Genomic DNA, 23,133 nt, shown 5'->3' with positions numbered 1-23,133 from the left:
CTGCCTGCCCTGACCCTGAGACCGCCTGCCGTTTTGGACCTTTTACACCCTCTCTGGATTACTGACCTCTGCCTGCCCTGACCCTGAGACCGCCTGCCGTTCTGGACCTTTTACACCCTCTCTGGATTACTGACCCCTGCCTGCCCTGACCCTGAGACCGCCTGCCGTTCTGGACCTTTTATACCCTCTCTGGATTACTGACCTCTGCCTGCCCTGACCCTGAGACTGCCTGCCGTTCTGGACCTTTTACACCCTCTCTGGATTACTGACCTCTGCCTGCCCTGACCCTGAGACTGCCTGCCGTTCTGGACCTTTTACACCCTCTCTGGATTACTGACCTCTGCCTGCCCTGACCCTGAGACTGCCTGCCGTTCTGGACCTTTTACACCCTCTCTGGATTACTGACCTCTGCCTGCACTGACCCTGAGACTGCCTGCCGTTCTGGACCTTTTACACCCTCTCTGGATTACTGACCTCCTGCCTGCCCTGACCCTGAGACTGCCTGCCGTTCTGGACCTTTTACACCCTCTCTGGATTACTGACCTCTGCCTGCCCTGACCCTGAGACTGCCTGCCGTTCTGGACCTTTTACACCCTCTCTGGATTACTGACCTCTGCCTGCCCTGACCCTGAGACTGCCTGCCGTTCTGGACCTTTTACACCCTCTCTGGATTACTGACCTCTGCCTGCCCTGACCCTGAGACTGCCTGCCGTTCTGGACCTTTTACACCCTCTCTGGATTACTGACCTCTGCCTGCCCTGACCCTGAGACTGCCTGCCGTTCTGGACCTTTTACACCCTCTCTGGATTACTGACCTCTGCCTGCCCTGACCCTGAGACTGCCTGCCGTTCTGGACCTTTTACACCCTCTCTGGATTACTGACCTCTGCCTGCCCTGACCCTGAGACTGCCTGCCGTTCTGGACCTTTTACACCCTCTCTGGATTACTGACCTCTGCCTGCCCTGACCCTGAGACTGCCTGCCGTTCTGGACCTTTTACACCCTCTCTGGATTACTGACCTCTGCCTGCCCTGACCCTGAGACTGCCTGCCGTTCTGGACCTTTTACACCCTCTCTGGATTACTGACCTCTGCCTGCCCTGACCCTGAGACTGCCTGCCGTTCTGGACCTTTTACACCCTCTCTGGATTACTGACCTCTGCCTGCCCTGACCCTGAGACTGCCTGCCGTTCTGGACCTTTTACACCCTCTCTGGATTACTGACCTCTGCCTGCCCTGACCCTGAGACTGCCTGCCGTTCTGGACCTTTTACACCCTCTCTGGATTACTGACCTCTGCCTGCCCTGACCCTGAGACTGCCTGCCATTCTGGACCTTGCCCTACCTCACTGGATTATTGAACCCTGCCTGCCCTGACCCTGAGACTGCCTGCCGTTCTGGACCTTTTACACCCTCTCTGGATTACTGACCTCTCTGGATTACTGACCTCTGCCTGCCCTGACCCTGAGACTGCCTGCCATTCTGGACCTTGCCCTACCTCACTGGATTACTGACCTCTGCCTGCCCTGACCCTGAGACTGCCTGCCGTTCTGGACCTTTTACACCCTCTCTGGATTACTGACCTCTGCCTGCACTGACCCTGAGACTGCCTGCCATTCTGGACCTTTTACACCCTCTCTGGATTACTGACCTCTGCCTGCCCTGACCCTGAGACTGCCTGCCATTCTGGACCTTTTACACCCTCTCTGGATTACTGACCTCTGCCTGCACTGACCCTGAGACTGCCTGCCGTTCTGGACCTTTTACACCCTCTCTGGATTACTGACCTCCTGCCTGCCCTGACCCTGAGACTGCCTGCCGTTCTGGACCTTTTACACCCTCTCTGGATTACTGACCTCTGCCTGCCCTGACCCTGAGACTGCCTGCCGTTCTGGACCTTTTACACCCTCTCTGGATTACTGACCTCTGCCTGCCCTGACCCTGAGACTGCCTGCCGTTCTGGACCTTTTACACCCTCTCTGGACTACTGACCTCTGCCTGCCCTGACCCTGAGACTGCCTGCCGTTCTGGACCTTTTACACCCTCTCTGGATTACTGACCTCTGCCTGCCCTGACCCTGAGACTGCCTGCCGTTCTGGACCTTTTACACCCTCTCTGGATTACTGACCTCTGCCTGCCCTGACCCTGAGACTGCCTGCCGTTCTGGACCTTTTACACCCTCTCTGGATTACTGACCTCTGCCTGCCCTGACCCTGAGACTGCCTGCCGTTCTGGACCTTTTACACCCTCTCTGGATTACTGACCTCTGCCTGCCCTGACCCTGAGACTGCCTGCCGTTCTGGACCTTTTACACCCTCTCTGGATTACTGACCTCTGCCTGCCCTGACCCTGAGACTGCCTGCCGTTCTGGACCTTTTACACCCTCTCTGGATTACTGACCTCTGCCTGCCCTGACCCTGAGACTGCCTGCCATTCTGGACCTTGCCCTACCTCACTGGATTATTGAACCCTGCCTGCCCTGACCCTGAGACTGCCTGCCGTTCTGGACCTTTTACACCCTCTCTGGATTACTGACCTCTGCCTGCCCTGACCCTGAGACTGCCTGCCATTCTGGACCTTGCCCTACCTCACTGGATTATTGAACCCTGCCTGCCCTGACCCTGAGAAAGCCTGCCGTTCTGGACCTTTTACACCCTCTCTGGATTACTGACCTCTGCCTGCCCTGACCCTGAGACTGCCTGCCATTCTGGACCTTGCCCTACCTCACTGGATTATTGAACCCTGCCTGCCCTGACCCTGAGACTGCCTGCCGTTCTGGACCTTTTACACCCTCTCTGGATTACTGACCTCTGCCTGCCCTGACCCTGAGACTGCCTGCCATTCTGGACCTTGCCCTACCTCACTGGATTATTGAACCCTGCCTGCCCTGACCCTGAGACTGCCTGCCGTTCTGGACCTTTTACACCCTCTCTGGATTACTGACCTCTGCCTGCCCTGACCCTGAGACTGCCTGCCATTCTGGACCTTGCCCTACCTCACTGGATTATTGAACCCTGCCTGCCCTGACCCTGAGCCTGCCTGCCGTTCTGGACCTTTTACACCCTCTCTGGATTACTGACCTCTGCCTGCCCTGACCCTGAGACTGCCTGCCGTTCTGGACCTTTTACACCCTCTCTGGATTACTGACCTCTGCCTGCCCTGACCCTGAGACTGCCTGCCGTTCTGGACCTTTTACACCCTCTCTGGATTACTGACCTCTGCCTGCCCTGACCCTGAGACTGCCTGCCATTCTGGACCTTGCCCTACCTCACTGGATTATTGAACCCTGCCTGCCCTGACCCTGAGACTGCCTGCCGTTCTGGACCTTTTACACCCTCTCTGGATTACTGACCTCTGCCTGCCCTGACCCTGAGACTGCCTGCCATTCTGGACCTTGCCCTACCTCACTGGATTATTGAACCCTGCCTGCCCTGACCCTGAGAAAGCCTGCCGTTCTGGACCTTTTACACCCTCTCTGGATTACTGACCTCTGCCTGCCCTGACCCTGAGACTGCCTGCCATTCTGGACCTTGCCCTACCTCACTGGATTATTGAACCCTGCCTGCCCTGACCCTGAGACTGCCTGCCGTTCTGGACCTTTTACACCCTCTCTGGATTACTGACCTCTGCCTGCCCTGACCCTGAGACTGCCTGCCATTCTGGACCTTGCCCTACCTCACTGGATTATTGAACCCTGCCTGCCCTGACCCTGAGACTGCCTGCCGTTCTGGACCTTTTACACCCTCTCTGGATTACTGACCTCTGCCTGCCCTGACCCTGAGACTGCCTGCCATTCTGGACCTTGCCCTACCTCACTGGATTATTGAACCCTGCCTGCCCTGACCCTGAGCCTGCCTGCCGTTCTGGACCTTTTACACCCTCTCTGGATTACTGACCTCTGCCTGCCCTGACCCTGAGACTGCCTGCCGTTCTGGACCTTTTACACCCTCTCTGGATTACAGACCTCTGCCTGCCCTGACCCTTAGCCTGCCTGCCGTTCTGGACCTTTTACACCCTCTCTGGATTACTGACCTCTGCCTGCCCTGACCCTGAGACTGCCTGCCGTTCTGGACCTTTTACACCCTCTCTGGATTACTGACCTCTGCCTGCCCTGACCCTGAGCCTGCCTGCCGTTCTGGACCTTTTACACCCTCTCTGGATTACTGACCTCCTGCCTTTGACCTGTCATTTGCCTGCCCCTGTACTAGTAATAAACTTTTGTTTCTTTGACACTGTCTGCATCTGGGTCATACCTAAAACCTGATAACAGGTCCAACATTGGATTTGATAACATTGGAAGGTTTATAGTCCTCAAAATTAAAACAGTTAATAGGATAACATTTTATATCATTTTAAATCAGCAACATTCATTACTATTTACATGTATAAATACATTTTAAGTGATTGAAGATTAAATATAGCAAAAAAGTATTAAAGCATACTCAGAAACCACAGATTCTGACAGCTTTGATTCTGACAGGACACATTCTTACCACATTTCTGTGAATAATTTAACATCTTTATGTACCTGGTACACTGGAGTCATTTGGTTGTGTATTCTACATCACTATGTACATTTTAAGATATTACTGGGCATACCACAATAATATTTCATGCTGGTATGGTCAGATGAGAACAGAGTTGTTTGGCGGCCATATTGGAAAAAGGCTTCTGTGGGGTTAATGCGTGGATCCTGTGTTGGTCCTATATCTAAACATATTTCTAAAACCCTGTTCTAGCTGTGTGTGTGAAAAGTTATGATTAACGGGTGAGTAATAACTTGTTGTATACTGACATTGTTTGTCATAGGGTAAAATCCCTATGGGAAAAAATGTATGGGATAGAGGGATGAGTGGTAACGCAGAGAAAGCAACTGTGGAAGAGGAACATTTAATTTGGTATCTTATAAGGCCTGAAGAAGGGACCGATCATCCTTTTCCTCTTAATTTCTGTAAGATTGCTCTGTTCTCTGCTATGCTCTCAATCGTGTGTCCTTGACATGATTTGTCTGTTTGCCTATGGGACTGCTAACTAGAGATAAGCAGAAGTGGCTGACTCATACGAATGGCATGTGAAACACCCCACCCATCCTGGGTCTTTATATAATGTCTGAGAGCTAGTTGAATTGGTTTTCCCGTGCATATTGAGACTGGAATGTCATACAAGTGTTTTTTTCCACCACACTACAAAATTGCTGCAATGCTAAAACGCATTTCGATTTGGAGGCCTTTGGGCATCTTAAAACCGTTTGGTCCTGTCATCTTTTGTTTCAGGGAACAACTAGATTGTGCTGTTCTTGGTTCTTGGATAAAGTTTACATTCTATGTAAATAGAGTTATATAACATTGAAACCTTAGATAGTCAAAAAAAAACTTTACTCCAGAAAATCCATTTGAGAGTTTTCACACCAAACTATTGGTTTTGGCGTGCAAGACCAGAACTGTGGCCCTTCTCTGAGCCATTCTGGGTAATATACTGGCCAGGGGGACAAGCACTCGCCAGGTACATTATGCCTTTCTTGCTTGCTCTTTCCCAAAAATGCCGTAAGCAATATCAGTAGTATATCATTTAGTCAGTTCCAGGGTCAGTCCCAATACCATATTTACAATGTGCAGGGATACTGGAATGATAGGGTTAGATATGTGTAGTAGGGGCCTCCCGAGTGGCACAGTGGTCTAAGGCACTGAATCGCAGTGCTAGCTGTGCCACCAGAGATTCTGGGTTCGAGTCCAGGCTCTGTTGCAGCCGACCGTGACCGAGAGACGCATGGGCCGGCGCACAATTGGCCCAGCGTCATCCGGGTTAGGGGAGGGTTTGGCCAGCATGGATGCTCTTGTCCCATCGCGCACTAGCGACTCCTGTGGTGAGCCGGGCGCAGTAATCACTGACACAGTCGCCAGGTGTACGGTGTTTCCTCCGACACATTGGTGGGGCTGGCTTCCGAGTTAAGCGGGCATTGTGTCAAAAAGCTATGCAGCTTGGTTGGGTTGTGCTTCAGGGGACCCACGGCTTTTGACCTTAACCGCTCATGAGTCAGTGCGAGAGTTGCAGCGATGAGATAAGTCTGTTACTACCGTGAAATCCAAAAGAGGTAAAAAAAAGAAGATGTGTAGTAGGGGTAAGGTGACTAGGTGGTGCAGCTGTATGACTTTTTGAGGATTTGAGGAACTATGCTAAATCTTTTGAACCTTCTGATTGGGAAGCGGCGCTGTAGTCCACGATCAGGTCACTGACCGCCTCCCTGTAGATCATCTCATCGTCATGGGTGATCAGACCTGCCATTCTGTACCTCTTGACACTGCCCTGGATTACTGACCCCTGCCTGCCCTAAATCTGAGCCTGCCTGCCGTTCTGTACCTTACGGACTTTTCCACCATCCATCATTTGCAAATAAATTCATAAAAAATCCTACAATGTGATTTTCTGGATTTTTTTTCTCTCATTTTGTATGTCATAGTTTAAGTGTACCTATGATGAAAATTACAGGCCTCTCTCATCTTTTTAAGTGGGAGAACTTGCACAATTGGTGGCTGACTAAATACTTTTTTGCCCCACTGTATCTATAGGCTAACAGGCAGTGTGCCTTGGTTGGAGGGCAGCACGGGTTAACTATCCTGTTGAGTAACAATCAAAACTCACGCTGGGGCGACCATTAAGAGATCATTTGGAACTCACACGTGAAAAGGTTAAAAACCTTACTCACGTCAGCCTCGGAGGGCAAGATCACACAGTCCCCTGGGTCAACGGTTGCCCTTGTGCACGGCTCAGTATTGTTTTTGTCAAAGCATACATAAAAAGCATTGAGTTCATCTGGTAGAGGGGCATCGTTGGGCAGATCACGGCTGGATCTTCCTTTGTAATCCATAATGGACTGTAGCCCGTCACTTGCGTCGCAAGTGTAATAAGACTTTCTTCCTTTTCCTTGTTTGATGGCTCCGCAGAAGTTGTAGCGGAACTCCTTGTACTTGTTTGTGTCCTCAGCCGTATCTTCGGGGTTGACGGCGATAGTCCTGTTTGCGGTTGCCCTGCAATTTAGCTTAGCGCCAACCTCAGTGCTAATCCAGGGCTTTTGATTGGGGAAGCAGCAAACCTGATACATACCCCTTCCCCTCTTGATTTCCAGTCATACAGTACAGTGCCATCATCCTCGTAATAACTAATAACCCAATAGTCTCAACCCACCTCCTCTCTCCAGCAAGCTATCTTGAGTAACCCTGGTTGTATCACAGGGCAAGAGAGTATTAATATCTGGTGTGTGGCTTGGAGACTCAGCTAGTATTGTGTTGCCACACCTCCAAATTCCCATTGTTATCACAGAAACCTGGTTCGGAATGATGCTAAGCCTCAGATATAGATATGGGTGGCAGGTAACCTAGCAATTATAATGTTGGGCAAGTAACCAAAAGGTTGCTAGTTCAAATCCTTGAGCTGACACGGTGAAACATCTGTTGATGTGCCCTTGAGCAAGGCACTTAACCCTAATTGCTCCAGGGTCACAGTTGAATGGCATACCCTGGCCGTAACTCCTCTCCGAGTGTGTCTCGGGGAGAATGGGATACAGTGTATTCACACCCCTTGACCTTTTCCACAATTTGTGTTACAGCCTGAATTTAAAATGGATTAGACTGAGATTTTTGTCATCACTGGCCTACACACAATACCCCATGATGTCAAAGTGGAATGATGTTTTTCAAAAATGAAAAGCTGAAGTGTTGAGTCAATAAGTATTCAACTCTTTTCTTATAGCAAGTCTAAATACATTCAGGAGTAAAGATCTATTTAACAAGTCTCATAGTAATTTTTTTTAACATGAATTTTGAATGTCTACCTCATCTCTGTACCCCACACACAATTATCTGTAAGGTCCCTCAGTCGAGCAGTGAATTTCAAAAAGATTCAACCAAAGACCAGGGAGGTTTTCCAATGCCTCGCAAAGAAGGTCACCTATTGGTAGATGGGTAAACATTTAAAAAAGCAGACATTGAATATCCCTCTGAGTATGGTGAAGTTATTAATTATACTTTGGATGGTGTATCAAAACACCCAGTCACTACAAATATACAGGCGTCCTTCCTAACTCAGTTGCCAGAGAAGAAGGAAACCGCTCAGGGATTTCACCACGAGGCCATTGGTGATTTTAAAAGAGTTAAGAGTTTAAAGGCTGTGATATGAAATAATGGAGAATGGATCAACATCATTGTAGTTACTCCACAATACTAACCAAATTGACAGAGTGAGAAGAATAAAAGCCTTCCAAAACATACATCCCGTTTGCAATATGGCACTAAAGTAAAACTCCAGGGTTGCCGTTGAATGGTAGACCCAGGCTGTGACCCCACTCTCTGAGGGTGTCTCAGGGGGAATGGGATATGCAAAAAAACACTGGACAAATATAAGCACCCACCAAATTATTACAGCTGCCAAGCTCAGTAGTAGCCAATGATGTCGACCCTGGTAAAGAATTCTGCATGCTTCCCAGCCGGAAGAGTTTGTGCATAAATTATGATTACATATTGTGATGTTATGACATTTTGTGATATTTTTTTTTTTTCAGCTGTTCGGGAACACAACATTTCTTCTGGAGGAAAGCCGAAGTCGACACCCATTCATCTGTGATTGGTCAACAATAGGGATTCTTCAATAGTCTTTGTCATTCAACGAGAGACGACAAATTTTCTTGCAAATCTTTTCATTGAGAAATACTGCACCAAACATATTAGTTAGATGTAAAATTGTGTGGCTAAGATCTCCTCAGCAAAAGCGTCAAAATTAATGACAGATTTCTTGAGTTATCTTAGATTAATTCAGACTATTTTGAGTAAGTTCTAACGTATGTGCAAGGAGTCAGGAAACACATAGAGTTAGTGAGTTTAATAATAATGAACGATACAAAACAAGAGAAGCACCTGACATGGAAACATAAACAATACTACCTGACGACTACTAACAGAAGATTACTATATAAAAAGGGTGAGTAAGCAAGGGAGTAATGAAGACCAGGTGTGACTGAGATGCAGGTGTGCATAATGAGGGTTGCCTGGTGTGTGTAAAGATGGGTTGCCAGGATCGGTGGTTAGTAAACTGGCGACGTCGAGCGCCAGTAGAGGTGACAGAAGTTTATACTGACTATAGCTTCTCAAAATGGACAAACAGTACTATTGCTGCTTTTTTCTTGTTTTTCAAGTGAATTTTCACCTAAAATGACATACCCAAATCTAACTGCCTATAGCTCAGGCACTGAAGCAAGGATATGCATATTCTTGATACCATTTGAAATGTCATGACGTTGGCCTGGGGGTAGGTTTATGACAGTCATAAATACCTCTTCCCCCCTTTTTCCTATCTCTACCCTACTGAGGGTACATTTGCAAAACCCTTGGCTAACCTAGAGATTCTGGGAACATCAGTAGGTGGGGAGAGTTATCAGATTCACATGGAATTGTTGTTCAATTTAAATGTTTGAATATGAAATGATTTGTGATGGGATGAAATGTGATTTTAGCTTCTAAAATGTGAGATGTGGGTTTTCATAACATAGGGCTGCTCACTTAGTGGCCCGCCCACGTGAAGAGAGAGGTTGTAAACTATGAAACACACCCCTTTTCTCCCTTCCTATATAAGCCCTTGACGACAACATAACTTCCTGTTCTGAGGACGTGAGGACGACGGTCCTATGTCAGAATGGTTCAGATAATAACTACAGAACGAAGCCAACATCAGCGTGAGCTTTGGTTGTAAATGCTATGAACTTTGAACTCTTATTCACTACAGAAGTGATCCCTCCTAGCCGTTGAGTTAGCAATAGCCGCTGCAAACAAGGATTAGGAAGGAACAGACAGAGTATCCCGTCTATCAAACAACAACGTAACTACAACGTATCCAATTGACCACCAGAGACATTCTTCAAAGGACAAAGGGCTTGGTTTCGCAACATGGCCTTCCATCTACCACCAACCTACTGAAGCGCAGCTCTGAGTAAATATTTAGGATGCATAAGATACTGTATTTACGATAGCCCAGCTTCTTCCCTTTGTTCCTCAGTCTTTGTGTAACAAGCGGCCATATCTGTTCCGCCCGCTAGGGATGTTTTCCTTTATGATGTAATTTGTAATCAAGTTATGATTAATTGTGTGTATGTGTAATCCTGTGTGATTAGTTAGGTATTTAGTAAATAAATAATTAAACCCAATTTTGTATTGCTGATTCAACTTGTTAGCCAGGGTTCGTGCAGATAAAATAATTTACAACTTTCAGATGAGACTGAATTAAGAGGAGGATTAATATTGACTGCTATTGATGTAAAATATTACTAGGTCTTTAAGAGTTTATTCGGAGGATAACAGCTCTATAAATATTACTAGGTCTTTAAGAGTTTATTCGGAAGATAACAGCTCTATAAATATCATTTTGTGGTGCCCCGACTCTCTAGTTAATTACATTTACATGATTAGCTCAATCAGGTGATATTAATTACGGAGAAATTATTTAATAGAATAGCATGTCATATCACTTAATCCGGCATAGCCAAAGACAAAAATTGTGCACTCGCCTCAAACAGCATGGTATTATTTCACTGTAATAGCTACTGTAAATTGGACAGTGCAGTTAGATTAACAATAATGTATGCTTTCTGACAATATCAGATATGTCTATGTCCTGGGAAATGTTCTTGTTACTTACAACCTCATGCTAATCGCATTAGTCTAAGTTAGCTCAACCTCATGCTAATCGCATTAGTCTAAGTTAGCTCAACCTCATGTTAATCGCATTAGTCTAAGTTAGCTCAACCGTCCCATGGATGGGACACCGATCCAGAATAAGTTTTAATCCCATAAAGAATGAGAGACAGTAAATTGGTCTTCCTTTGACCTGGGGTTGATAACCGCTCTTGGTTTTCCTCTTTTCGGAGTACTCTGGGGATGGAAACCTCTGTTTGTTAGTCCTCCTCTAGCTGCTCAACCACTTTGCGGAGCTTGTCCACTAACACTGTGGAACAGAAACTTGATTACTCAATCTGTCCTGGGTATGATAACACCTCTTAATGATTATAAGGATGGAAATAAGAAACAAGGATAACTGAGAGGACATAAAGGAATCAATATGGACAGGTGTATGTAGGCCTACAGTACAGTGCCCTCCGTAATGATTGGGACAGTGAAGCATTTTCTCTTCCTCTATACTCCAACAGTTTGGATTTGCAGGCTGTCAGGTTTAATTTGATGGTATTTTCATCAATATCAGGCAAACCGTTTAGAAATTATAGCACTTTTTGCCCATAGTCCCCCCATTTCAGGGCACCAAAAGTATTGAGACAAATTCACTTGTATTAAAAGTAGTAAAATGTAAAGTATTTGGTCCCATATTTATAGCATGCAGGGGATACATCAATCAAGTTGGTATATATAAACAGCAAATGCATCCAACAAATGTGTAGAGTCACAAGCTTCATGCAGTCATTGCATGCTAGGAATATGGGACCAAAAACTTAACTTTTTACTACATCAATACACATACAGCAAGTGGATTTGTCCCAATACTTTTGGTGCCCTAAAATGGGGGGGGGGATCATGTACAAAAAGTGATGTCATTTCTTAACAGTTCACCTGATATGGATGAATACCCTCAACAGTCTGCACTTTAACCCGTTAGGTTCTGAACAGCGTGAAAACTCAGACGATTAGAAAAAGCTCAAATGAAGTTTATTCACCCACTGGGTCATATAGCTGCAAAGACATGTCTACACAAGCACATATATTTATACCTTCCTACTAGGCGGAGTCAACTCCTTGCACATCTAGACAGCCAATACATTTCGGTTGCTAGTCAGGAACATAATTGGTTCCTCTCACTGGTGTAGTCCTGGCCCTGCCTCACACTATAACCTTTGTGAGCGTGGAAGTACGTGGGTGTGAGACAGGACTGTTCCTTCTCACTTCATCGGAAGTGACCTCGGGCCGGATTCTTTGCGTCTCCCTAATCCTCGACTGTCCTACTTTATCAGTGACTTAAACCATACTGTTGCTCTTTCCCTCAATCCTTAGGAGCCATGAGATTTAACAATAACATGTTGACAGAACGTAAACTTTCTGCACTCCCTCGTCAAAGTCCGTAACTTTCCATAGACCTAGTTCTTATCCATCCTCCATTGGCCCCAACATATACATTCCTTACACATGTACCGTAATCAATAAGTTCTAGTCTGGTAACATGAAAAAGTATATTTCAAGCTAGAATCCAACACCCGGGAGTAAATGTTTGATTTAAAATCCAAACTTTGAGAGTATAGAGCCAAAAGAAGAAAAACTGAATCACTGTTCCAATAATTATGGAGGACACTGTATATCTAGGCCTATTAGTTGTGTGTGTTGAAGGTATTACCTCCTGCCGTTGGCCTTTGGAAGCTGTCATAGGAGCGACAGTCGTTGATCAGTTCCCCCAACTGTTTAGGGCAGTCTTCAGGAAGAGGTTCAGTATATTTGTCTTTACACACCATCTGATACACCTCTTTGCGTGAGCAGTCTGATCAGAAGTACAAGAGAAAACAGAAATGTAATGATACATTTCTAAATATGACAGAGCAAGCACATGCTTAGGAGGGAGAGAAAACCCAACCATGCTATTTTCAGATATACAGTGTCATTGATATTGCTGATAGTGTTTGTTACACACAGCCTTGTCACTAATTGACACACCTCTGAAGGGAATCTTGCGGGTTGCAATCTCCCAAAGGACAATGCCAAAACTGCAAAGAACACAACACTTTTAAACAGAGTTAAATTGCAGTAGACTTAGGCCTGAGGGGCCTACATTAGAACAACAGAGACCATTTCAACATTTAAAAAATGCCTTCAGAAAGTGTTCATACCCCCTTAACTTATTCCACATTGTGTTACAACTCGAATTCAAAATGGATCAAATATATTATTTTGCTCACCAAACTACACACAATACCCCATTATGACAAAGTGAAAACGTGTTTTTAGTTCATTAACATAGGTATTCACACCCCTGAGTCAATGTTAGAATCCCCTTTGGCAGTGATTACAGCTGTGAGTCTTTCTGGTTAAGTCGAAGATATTTGCACACCTGGATTGTACAATATTTGCACATTATCTGAAAGGTTCTTCAAGCTCTGTCAAGTTGGTTCTTGATCATTGCTAGAACGACATTGTAAAGTCTTGCCATAGATTTAAGGCGATTTAAGGCGAAGTCAAAATTGTAACCAGGCCACTCAGGAACATTCAATGTCGTCATAGTAAGCAACTCCAGTGTTAAATTTGCCTTGAGTTTTAGGTTATTGTCCTGCTGAAAGGTGAATTTGTCTCCGAGTGTCTGTTGGAAAGCAGGCTGAAGCAGGTTTTCCTCTACTCTCCTATAAAAAAAGTTTTAAAAAATGTAAAAAAAAGGTTCCATAAGGGTTTTTCGGCTGTCCCCATAGGAGAACCATTTGTTGGATCCAGGAAGAACCCTTTTTGTTTCTAGAGAGCACCTTTTTTTCTAAGAGTATAGGATTTTGTCTATGCTTAGCTCTAGTCTTTTTTTACTCCCTAGTCCTTGCTGATGACAAGCATACCCATAACCAAGGGTTGGAACCAGTTCAGGAAACAGAATCGAAAAATAACTTTGAGGAACAGAGCCTGAAACTAGTGATCTATACAGTTCCGGAACAGTGATCTATACCGTTCCGGAACAGAACCATTCTTTTAAAAGCATGGGAACCGGTTAATAAATGTTATTTTATGCTCCAGGCAATTTTTCCAGGCCCACAAAGATCGCATCAAAGTACCTATGCAAAGCCCTCGCTGAGTTTCTCAGTAACAGAGTGTCTGCCTGCCAGCTGATCTTTGCCAGTGGGTGTGCGTATGTGCCTCCCCTCTGAAGCAGAGGTTACTATAGCCTCCTGAAGACATTACAAGCATGGTTCAGAAATGAGGGAGAAACGTTTCATTAGAGAATGGATTCACCTTTTCAATGCTAGTTAAGGATACTAAAGTCATCACGTTTCACATTGGATTTATTAAACTACAAAAAAGACTAAACGTGTTTTTAATTATAGTGCTGCTCTGCACACACAAGCTTGTTAGCTAGATAGCGTTTCCTCTGATCCAATGTTAAACCAACCTGGAAGGTCAAAGTAATTGAATGATGCCCAGCGCTTCAAGGCAAGCTTCCAACAAAATGTCAGTGTGTGCGTTTCTTTTATTATGATTAAACCATGATGTTACGGCAAAATACAATTTGCTCTCAACAACTTTCCTATGCAGATTAAATTACCTGTTCCATAGTAAGCTGCTCTACCCGCACTGATTTTAGTCATTTAATGTCGAGCTAAATGTAAAAATTGAAATAAATTCTGAACTTGATTTCGCTGGTCGGAACAGTAACGTAACACAAATAATGGTTCTGTTCAGAACAAAACGATTGGAAAATGATTTTGGTTCCGACCGCTGCCCATATGACATGCTTGAAAATATGGAGTGGTACTCAGTGATGTGTTTTGTTGGATTTACCCCAAACACAACACTTCATATTTAGGACATAAAGTTCTTTGCCACATTCTTTACTTTAGTGCCTTACTGCACACAGGATGCATGTTTTGGTATATTTTGATTCTATACAGGCTTCCTTCTTTTTACTCTGTCATTTAGGTTAGTATTGTGAAGTAACTACAATGTTGATCCAGCCTCAGTTCTCTCCAATCGCAGTCATTAAACTGCATCTGTTTTAAAGTTAACATTGGCCTCATGATGAAATCCCTTCACGGTTTTCTCCTCCTCCGCAACGGAATTAGGAAGGACACCTGTATCTTTGTAGTGACTGGGTGTATTGATACACCATCCAAAGTGTAATTAATAACTTTACCATGCTCAAAGGAATATTCTGTTTTAGTTATACCCATCTACCAATAGGTGCCTTTCTTTGTGAGGCATTGAAAAACCTCCCTGGTCTTTGTGGTTGAATCAGTGTTTGAAATTCACTGCTCGACTGGGGGACTTTACAGATAATTGTATATGTGGAGCACAGAGATGAGGTAGTCCTTAAATTCATGTTAAACACAATCATTGCACACAGATCGAGTCCATGCAAGTTATTAAGTGACTAGTAAAGCAAATGTTTACTCCTGAACTTTAGGTTTGCCATAACAAAGGGGTTGAATACTTATTGACTCAAGACATTTCAGCTTTGATACATTTCTAACACAATATTCCACTTTGACATTACAGGGTATTGTGTGCATGCCAGTGACACAACATCTCAATTTAATCCATTTTAAATTCTGTAACACAACAACATGTGGAAAAAGAGTCAAGGGATGTGAATACTTTCTAAAAAAGGTACTATAATGAGTTTGTGATTTTACATTCATGGTTCAATGGTTGAGAGCGTAGTATTTTGACTTGAAGCTGACCTGTACATCTCACATTCTTTGTTGTACTTATGATTAATACTCTCAAGCTGCTGAGGGGAGCTGTAGTATAAAGAGCTTCTACTGCTATCCTTTGTCCTCTTCAATGACGTCTCGGTTTTGGCCAGCTCAAAACCTCCCAGCTACCCATGTATAACAAAGAACAGAACATTACATCCAGATAGAGTACTTAACCTATCACTTTGTAGTGTCAAACACACATGGATGTGTACGGGGCTGCATTGAACCTCATACCTTCACTCTGTACCCAGCATCTACCAGGAACCTGCTGCTGTTGATGCATCCATGCACTTTAAACTTCTCCTCCGACTGGTGCAATCTACAATTAGAGAGGGATTGGCTAGTCATGACAGCTCAATGTGATTAGGATACACTTTCTCTTGTAAACTTCTCCTCCGACTGGTGCAATCTACAATTAGAGAGGGATTGGCTAGTCATGACAGCTCAAAGTGATTAGGATACACTTTCTCTTGTAAACTTCTCCTCCGACTGGTGCAATCTACAATTAGAGAGGGATTGGCTAGTCATGACAGCTCAAAGTGATTAGGATACACTCTCTTTTATGTGAACTTTTGTGAGAGAGGCGCAGACCACTGATACAATGTACCCACTATTTTAGAGAAGATGAAACGCCAGAGCATACTGCATAGTATTGGTGGATAGAAGTTTAAGTAGTTGGATCATAAGCTGCATGAATAGTTTCCAACTGAAAAGCATTCCTCATGAAGCGGGTTGAGAGAATGCCAAGAGTGTGCAAAGCTGTCATCAAGGCAAAGAGTCGCTACCTTGAAGAACCTCATAAAATATGTTTGATTTGTTTAACCCTTTTTTGGTTACTACATAACATATGTGTTATTTCATAGTTTATATGTCTTCACTATTAGCCTATAATGTAGAAAATAGTAAAAATAAAGAATACACTGGCATTCTCTCAACCAGCTTCATGAGGTAGTCACCTGGAATGGATTTCAATTAACAGGTTTGCTTTGTTAAAAGTTAATTTGTAGATTTGAGCCAATGCATTTCAGCCAATCAGATGTGTTTGCGACAAGGATAGCCCTATTTGGTAAAAAGACCAAGTCCATATTATAGCAGGAACAACTCAAATAAGCAAAGAGAAACGACAGTTTATCATTACTTTAAGACATGAAGGTCAGTCAATACGGAACATTTCAAGAACTTTGAAAGATTCTTCAAGTGCAGTCACAAAAACCATCAAGCACGATGATGAAACTGGCTCTCATGAGAACCGCCACAGGAATGGAAGACAGAGTTACCTCTGCTGCAGAAGATAAGTTCACTAGTTACCAGCCTCAGAAATTGCAGCCCAAATAACTGCTTCACAGAGTTCAAGTAACAAACATCTCAACTGTTCAGAGGAGACCGTGTGAATCAGGCCTTCATGGTCAAATTGCTGCAAAGAAACCACTACTAAAAGGACACCAATAAGAAGAGACTTGCTTAGGCCAAGAAACACAGCAATGGTATTAGACCGGTGGATATCTGTCCTTTGGTCTGATGACTCAAAATATTTTATTTTTGGTTCCAACTGCCATGTCTTTGTGAGAAGCGATGTGGGTAAACAGATGATTTACGCATATGTATTTCCCCCCATAAAGCATGGAGGAGATGTTGTCTTGGTGTGGGGGTGCTTTGCTGGTGACACTGTCTGTGATTTATTTAGAAGTTAAGGCACACTTAACCAGCATGGCTACCACAGCATTCTGCAGTGATACGCCATCCCATCTGGTTTGTGCTTAGTGGGACTATTATTTGTTTTACAACAGGACAATGACCCAACACACCTCCAGGCTGTGTAAGGGCTATTTTACCAAGAAGGAGAGTGATGGCGTGCTGCATCAGATGACCTGGCCTCCAACAATCCCCCGACTTCAACCCAATTGAGATAATTTGGGATGAGTCGGACAGCAGAGTGAAGAAAAAGCAGCCACCAAGAGCTCAGCATTTGTGGGAACTCCTTCAAGACCGTTGGAAAAGCATTCCAGGTGAAGCTGGTTGAGAGAAAGCCAAGAGTGTGCAAAGTTGTCATCAAGGCAAAGGGTGGCTACTTTGAAGAATCTAAAATCTATTTTTATTTATTTCACACTTTTTTGGTTACTACATGAATCCATATGTGTTATTTAATAGTTTTAATGTCATCACTAATATTCTACAATGTAGAAAATAGTAAAAATAAAGAAAAACCCATGAATGAGAAGGTTTTCTACCACTTTTGACCGGTAGTGTATATGAATTAAAGAAAGAAAGAGAGCGAGCGAAAGAGAAAGACTTACTCAACTATAAAAAAATGTATGATAGACCGATTCCTTAGTTAAAATTGTATCAATATAACACAAAGATATGATAGAGATGGGGCTCCGTGCGTCATGTGTAATAGGTGTACTGTCTGGTTTCATGTATGTAGGGCACAAGGTAAAGGGATTCACTTATATAGTGGTACTGTATAACTGTAGGTAGGTTGGCATTTATTGTCACGAATTTTGCCCTGGAGGCAGCTCTGCAGTGGTCACTAGCTAGAACAGTCACAAAGACACAAAATCTGATTTTAAACCTAACCTTAACCACACTACTAAACCTAATGTCTAAAAAAATACCTTCAATCAAGATCAAAAAGCAGCGTGCCCATCTAGCCCATCATTACTGCCTTCAGGTCAAGATTCATGACAATAAACATCAACCTGCTACCTGTAGAGGCCCTGTGCTGCATCCAGACTCATGACAATAAACATTAACCTGTTACCTGTAGAGGCCCCGTGCTGCATCCAGACTCAAGCGAGCCTTTCTGTCCCAGGGCAGCTTCCTTTGGGAATCCAGAACCTCTCTCAGACTGCCCTTCTCACAAAACTCCATGACAATGAGGAAGTTTGGATTGGGTCCTGCGGGACAACCACGGTAGAGAAGAGGATTATTAAATGCAACAAGGGCACATCATCATCACATTTTAAAATGGGGCGGCAGGGTAGCCTAGTGGTTAGAGCGTTGGACTAGTAACCCAAAGTTTGCAAGTTCAAATCCCAGAGCTGACAAGGTACAAATCTGTTGTTCTGCCCCTGAACAGGCAGTTAACCCACTGTTCCTAGACCAGTTAACCCACTGTTCCTAGGCCAGTTAACCCACTGTTCCTAGGCCAGTTAACCCACTGTTCCTAGGCCAGTTAACCCACTGTTCCTAGGCCAGTTAACCCACTGTTCCTAGGCCAGTTAACCCACTGTTCCTAGGCCAGTTAACCCACTGTTCCCCGGTTGGCCGTCATTGAAAATAAGAATTTCTTAACTGACTTGCCTAGTTAAATAAAGGTCAAATAAAAAACATTTTGAAATATCCTGCAATCACATTGTGATTTGATCCTATCTTATATTTCTTCAGCAATTATTACACATACTATAAAACAAATACAGAATCTCACTCACCGTTCTCTTCCTGGACACAGATCCCAAACATTCGCAGGATGTTTGGTGACTCAAAGCGTTTCATAGTCTCCACTTCCTTTTTAAAGACGCTTCTCATGTGACTGTGTGGGACAAACATAACCCATTAAACAAATAGATGTTTAGCAAAGATGTTTAGCACCGAAGCTGATATTACAAGAACTCTCTGAGACGTCCTGTATGCTACGCTACATACCTCAGGCTTGTGCCACTTGAGTAGGCGTATCTTTTGATGGCCACTGTGAATTTGTTGTACTCTCCTTTGAATATCTCCGAATTGTCATTTTTGATGAAGGGCTCTTTGGGCACGTCGTAGATCAGCTCCTCTGGCTTGATCTCTCTGATGTCTTCATGAAAAATACTGGGCTTCATTACTGTCAATGGGAAACACACAACAAAGTCACTGAGATGGCAAGTCACATAGGCACATCAAACCAATAACACAGAGAACTGAAGGTATCACAGCACTCGTCACGCAAAATACAGTGCGAATGGAGAGACCTGATGTAGGATGCAAAACTGAGCCGATAGGATATACTCACACAGTCTCCTTTATCATCGGGCGCAGGTTGAAATCAGTAAGAAATTAGAAACGGCGACAGTTACAAGTACAGTTTGTAATAACAATTCATCTATAGAGGCTTACTTACAGGTTTCCAACATGGCTTTGATGTCTTTCACGTCTTCTTGGGTGGAGTCCACTTTCTCATGCACTGTGTCCACACTTTCCTTCGTGTCCTCCGCCAGAGACAGTAGCACTGTGGGACATAACAGTAACACACACACACACACAAATACATTTGGGGTAGTCAGCAGGATCAACAACTGGAGCTTTCCCTACCTGCTCATACAGAGAGGCCATTCGATTATGACCTTGCACTGAAACGGCATGGTAGAGCTGTCTCACATTTCTGCAGCTCCAGACGATCACTCTCCCTGTCAGCCTCATCCTCTCTCCATCGTGTCGTCTCTCGAGACTCCTGAAGTAGATCGTCACTCTGATCCACCTGTAGGGCTAGCGACAGCCCCTGAGCCGCATCATTCAGACGCTCATTTAAACTCCCAAAATCATCTCCCTGGTCGTAGGCCTTCAGGATGCGCTTCAGGTAGCTGGCGCAGGAGTATTTCTTAACCACGTCCTGGGCATTTTCCAGGGTGAGTTTGAGCTCGCATAGGACATTCTTCACAAGGGAAGGCTTCTGCCCCAGTCCCTTCACCTTGACTGCTCTCACCAGCTCATCCAAGGCTTTTATGCGCTGAGCCAAACGCTGACAGCGCTTCTTATTGGCTTTCACTTCACCACATAGAGAGTAAAGCATCTCCGCTATGCCCAAGATGGGATCTATGATGTCCATGGCTGGAGGGAATAGAGTGGATTAAGAAATGCATTAGACAAGGTTTTCCCAAATCATAGCTCTGAGAAAGTCTATCAACCGTAGCAGTATACTAACCTGTCCAACTGACCTTGTTGTTGACAGCACCAAACTAGTTCAATCATTCATGTTGAACGCTGTGTTGTCATGTGTTGCTGCCTTGCTATGCTGTCTTTGGTCTCTCGTTAAGTAGTGTTGTCTCTTGTCGTGATGTGTGTTTGTCCTACATTTATATTTTATTTTAAAAAAAAGATATTTAATCCCCCGTCCCCGCAAGTAGTCCGTCATTGTAAATAAGAATTTGTTCTTCACTGACTTGCCTTATTATATATAACAACTAAAAAAATCACAACAGTTAAACAAGTTCTGGAGACGCCGCTCTCACTTCAGCTAGACATTAGATATGTGTGTGTGTGTGTGTGTGTGTGCAGGGAAGGCATTGTTACCACCTAATTACATAAATAATCAAATCCAAAATGGATACATCAGGTTTTCTGGTCATTTGTAACCATAACTTCATATTTCCATAGCTACTTTGGCACTGAGTAATGTCAGTTAATGTCTTTTGAACATTAGTCAAGTAGAGGAAGGGAAACTTGCTTATCTCCGAGACACATCCGATGTGAGACTAATGTGCAGTTTTTAAGCTCTTGTGAAAGCTGAGGGAAGTTTATTTCATTTGGCCTTGATTTTTAAGTCATGTTCAGTTGAGCAATCAATGACAAATGAACAGCAGCAGTTATGACAAACAATACGGTCTGATTCCCCAAACAATACGGTCTGATTCCTGGACTACAATGCACTTTCAATGGGTATTCAATTGGAGAAAATTGCTGGTGATGGCATGGATATGATGTAGCTACCCCTTTGGGTTGGCTGGCAACCCCTGCTTAGGATCATTCAAAGCAATAGCATCTGTCTTAGCCATTCCAAAAATCACAGAACTGTAATTCTACAACCTAAACTGTTTTTCTATTGCCTCTAGGAGGTAACTGAATAACAAGTGCTGACAAGGAAATAATTCGTAAGCAGCTCATTTCAATAGACTGCCTTGCTCTCGAGAACCCAAGAGGGGATTACAGCTTTCCGTCTTGGGTTCTCCGCAGAACGTATGGACCACAGCTGGATCTCTGCGAACTACTTTACCTCCATATCACACCAAAAATCATTTCACAAAAGCTAAATATACACTTACTGTAAACTGTTTTAACACAGTTGCATCTGACAGTATTTTTCAGTTACACACAGGTGATCATACAGGGATGATTTCTGTATTTTGAAAGTTAGATATCTTGAAAACTTGATAGTCCCAAAACGTTTAGCTTGTCAGCTATGTCAACAACGGACTAAAGAAACAAATACAAAAATATCGTTTTGGGGTGGATTGCAAGCGTGGCGTACAGACGTTTAGACAGAGCATTTGTGCAGCGTCGGGGAATTTCCCTCAGGCGGCAGACAGCTTCGTGAATAGACGGTATATGTTTACCGTCTATTGAATGGGCTATAGAGCCCCCATATCACTAGTATGAGTCACATCTGTCGATTGGTTGTATTATTTTCACACTTGCCAGCATCTATCAATGACAATCAGAGGTTCTCGCCTTTCAGAGGAGACATACACACTAGTGAGAACTTTCGATGAATGGTTTGAGTAAAAGGCTAGGAAAAAGCAGGAAGCAGGCTATAGGACAAATCACACGCAACAAGCACTTGTTAATGTCCTCAACCTAAAACCTATTGTACGTTTTAAATGGGAATTACCTTGAGTGACTGTTGTTGGTGCTGTGACTCTGACATCTGAAACTGAAAGGAGATCACACCCTTAGTATGCAAAGGTTTCTATGGAGCTCCTCCTACACCACCACTAGAAGAGCTTCTTCTTTTTCTTCTGTGGGTTTTATGGCAAACTACACCCAAAAAGTTGTATTGCCACCACTAACTGGACGGTTTGAAAAAAATAAAAATAATGATAATTAAAAAAAATCCATGAGTAATCGGCCCTAATAAAAATAGTACATTGCCAAAACAAACAAAACTCCCACTTCTTCCTTCTTTTAGTTCTCCATATCTCCCCTCTCAGGCTCTAGGACCTGAGAGGGTGGTACAGCTTCTGTCAATATTGCATGTAACTCCTTCACTGAGAAATCCTTCAGCCCCAGGAACCTCTCCGCCACAATCACTACGATTTCTATCTTCCTGTGCCTTCTCTCCACATTGGCATTGCCATTGATTACCATACCTATAAAGGCCACAAAGTCCACCTTCTTAATCTTTAAAATGTCAGGAACCTGCTGGTGAAAGGCAACCCCTGTATCCTGCAGTGTAGGCCTATCCACTACCTTGGACTCTTCTGATACACCATTCAAACCCTCAACCATTTTCACAGCTGCTGCATATGAAATGCTCTGTTTTACAACCCAGACTTTGGCCACCTCATTCTCTTTCACCCTTTTGGGGCATTCGGAAGACATGGCTTCATGATTCCCACCGCAATTGCAACATGTCACATATTCATCCCTTTTATATCAAATAATATGATCCTTTCCAAAACTTGGACATCTCAGCTTCTCCCTTCTGCAAACACTTGCTACATGACCAACATCTTTACAATTATCACACTGCATTGGTCTTTGGGATAAATTCTCTGACTCTGTAGTTTATATACCCCAACAGCACTTGAGTAGGGAGAGACTGCATATCAAAAAACAAAAGAACAGATTGATTTTACTACTATTGAAAAAGTGAAGTTTATCTAATTTAGTTGACAATTGTACATAAAACACTCTTTACAGTTTTATAAACTCAGCAGAGAAAGTTCTCGCTCTCCATTCAGCTCCACTCTTATCTTGAGGAGTGTTTCTTTAAAACACGCAACATATCAAGCAAG

The 23,133-nt window shown here is 44.0% G+C and overlaps 1 protein-coding gene across 5 annotated transcripts; it reads right to left on the bottom strand.

Annotated features, from left to right (window-relative positions):
• Positions 1-10,652: 10,652 nt before the first annotated feature.
• Positions 10,653-22,139, bottom strand: LOC109867150 (mixed lineage kinase domain-like protein). 5 transcript variants are annotated; one of them, XM_031801356.1, is made up of 13 exons: positions 22,008-22,135; positions 20,338-20,469; positions 19,781-20,230; positions 19,524-19,631; positions 19,070-19,247; positions 18,856-18,956; positions 18,186-18,321; positions 15,659-15,743; positions 15,407-15,546; positions 12,690-12,739; positions 12,376-12,516; positions 10,716-10,983; positions 10,653-10,680 (listed from the first exon to the last, which is right to left on the bottom strand). In XM_031801356.1, exons 2-12 carry the CDS (start codon positions 20,369-20,371, stop codon positions 10,934-10,936), a joined length of 1,473 nt encoding a protein of 490 aa, XP_031657216.1. In that variant the 5' UTR covers positions 20,372-20,469; positions 22,008-22,135; the 3' UTR covers positions 10,653-10,680; positions 10,716-10,933. The 5 variants fall into 5 exon arrangements, with proteins under 5 accessions (XP_031657216.1, XP_031657218.1, XP_031657217.1 ...); XM_031801358.1 differs by having other exon boundaries at positions 20,325-20,469; positions 22,008-22,052; XM_031801357.1 differs by lacking the exon at positions 20,338-20,469 and having other exon boundaries at positions 22,008-22,139.
• Between the last annotated feature and the right edge of the window lie 994 nt (positions 22,140-23,133).

This window comes from Oncorhynchus kisutch, linkage group LG22 (assembly GCF_002021735.2).
Source record: "Oncorhynchus kisutch isolate 150728-3 linkage group LG22, Okis_V2, whole genome shotgun sequence".
Classification (NCBI taxonomy): domain Eukaryota; kingdom Metazoa; phylum Chordata; class Actinopteri; order Salmoniformes; family Salmonidae; genus Oncorhynchus; species Oncorhynchus kisutch.
This window is presented reverse-complemented; position numbering and strand designations above follow the sequence as displayed.

Bases quoted from the DNA above. Each gene is read 5' to 3' on its own strand.
- LOC109867150 (XM_031801356.1), bottom strand. From the start codon at position 20,371: ATGATTGAACTAGTTTGGTGCTGTCAACAACAAG. The intron at 19,632-19,780 runs GTGAGACAGCTC...TATGTCCCACAG, and splicing joins TCGTCTGGAGCTGCAGAAAT to TGCTACTGTCTCTGGCGGAG. The intron at 12,740-15,406 runs GTCAGCTTCAAG...TGTTCTTTGCAG, and splicing joins AAAGAATGTGAGATGTACAG to TTTTGGCATTGTCCTTTGGG.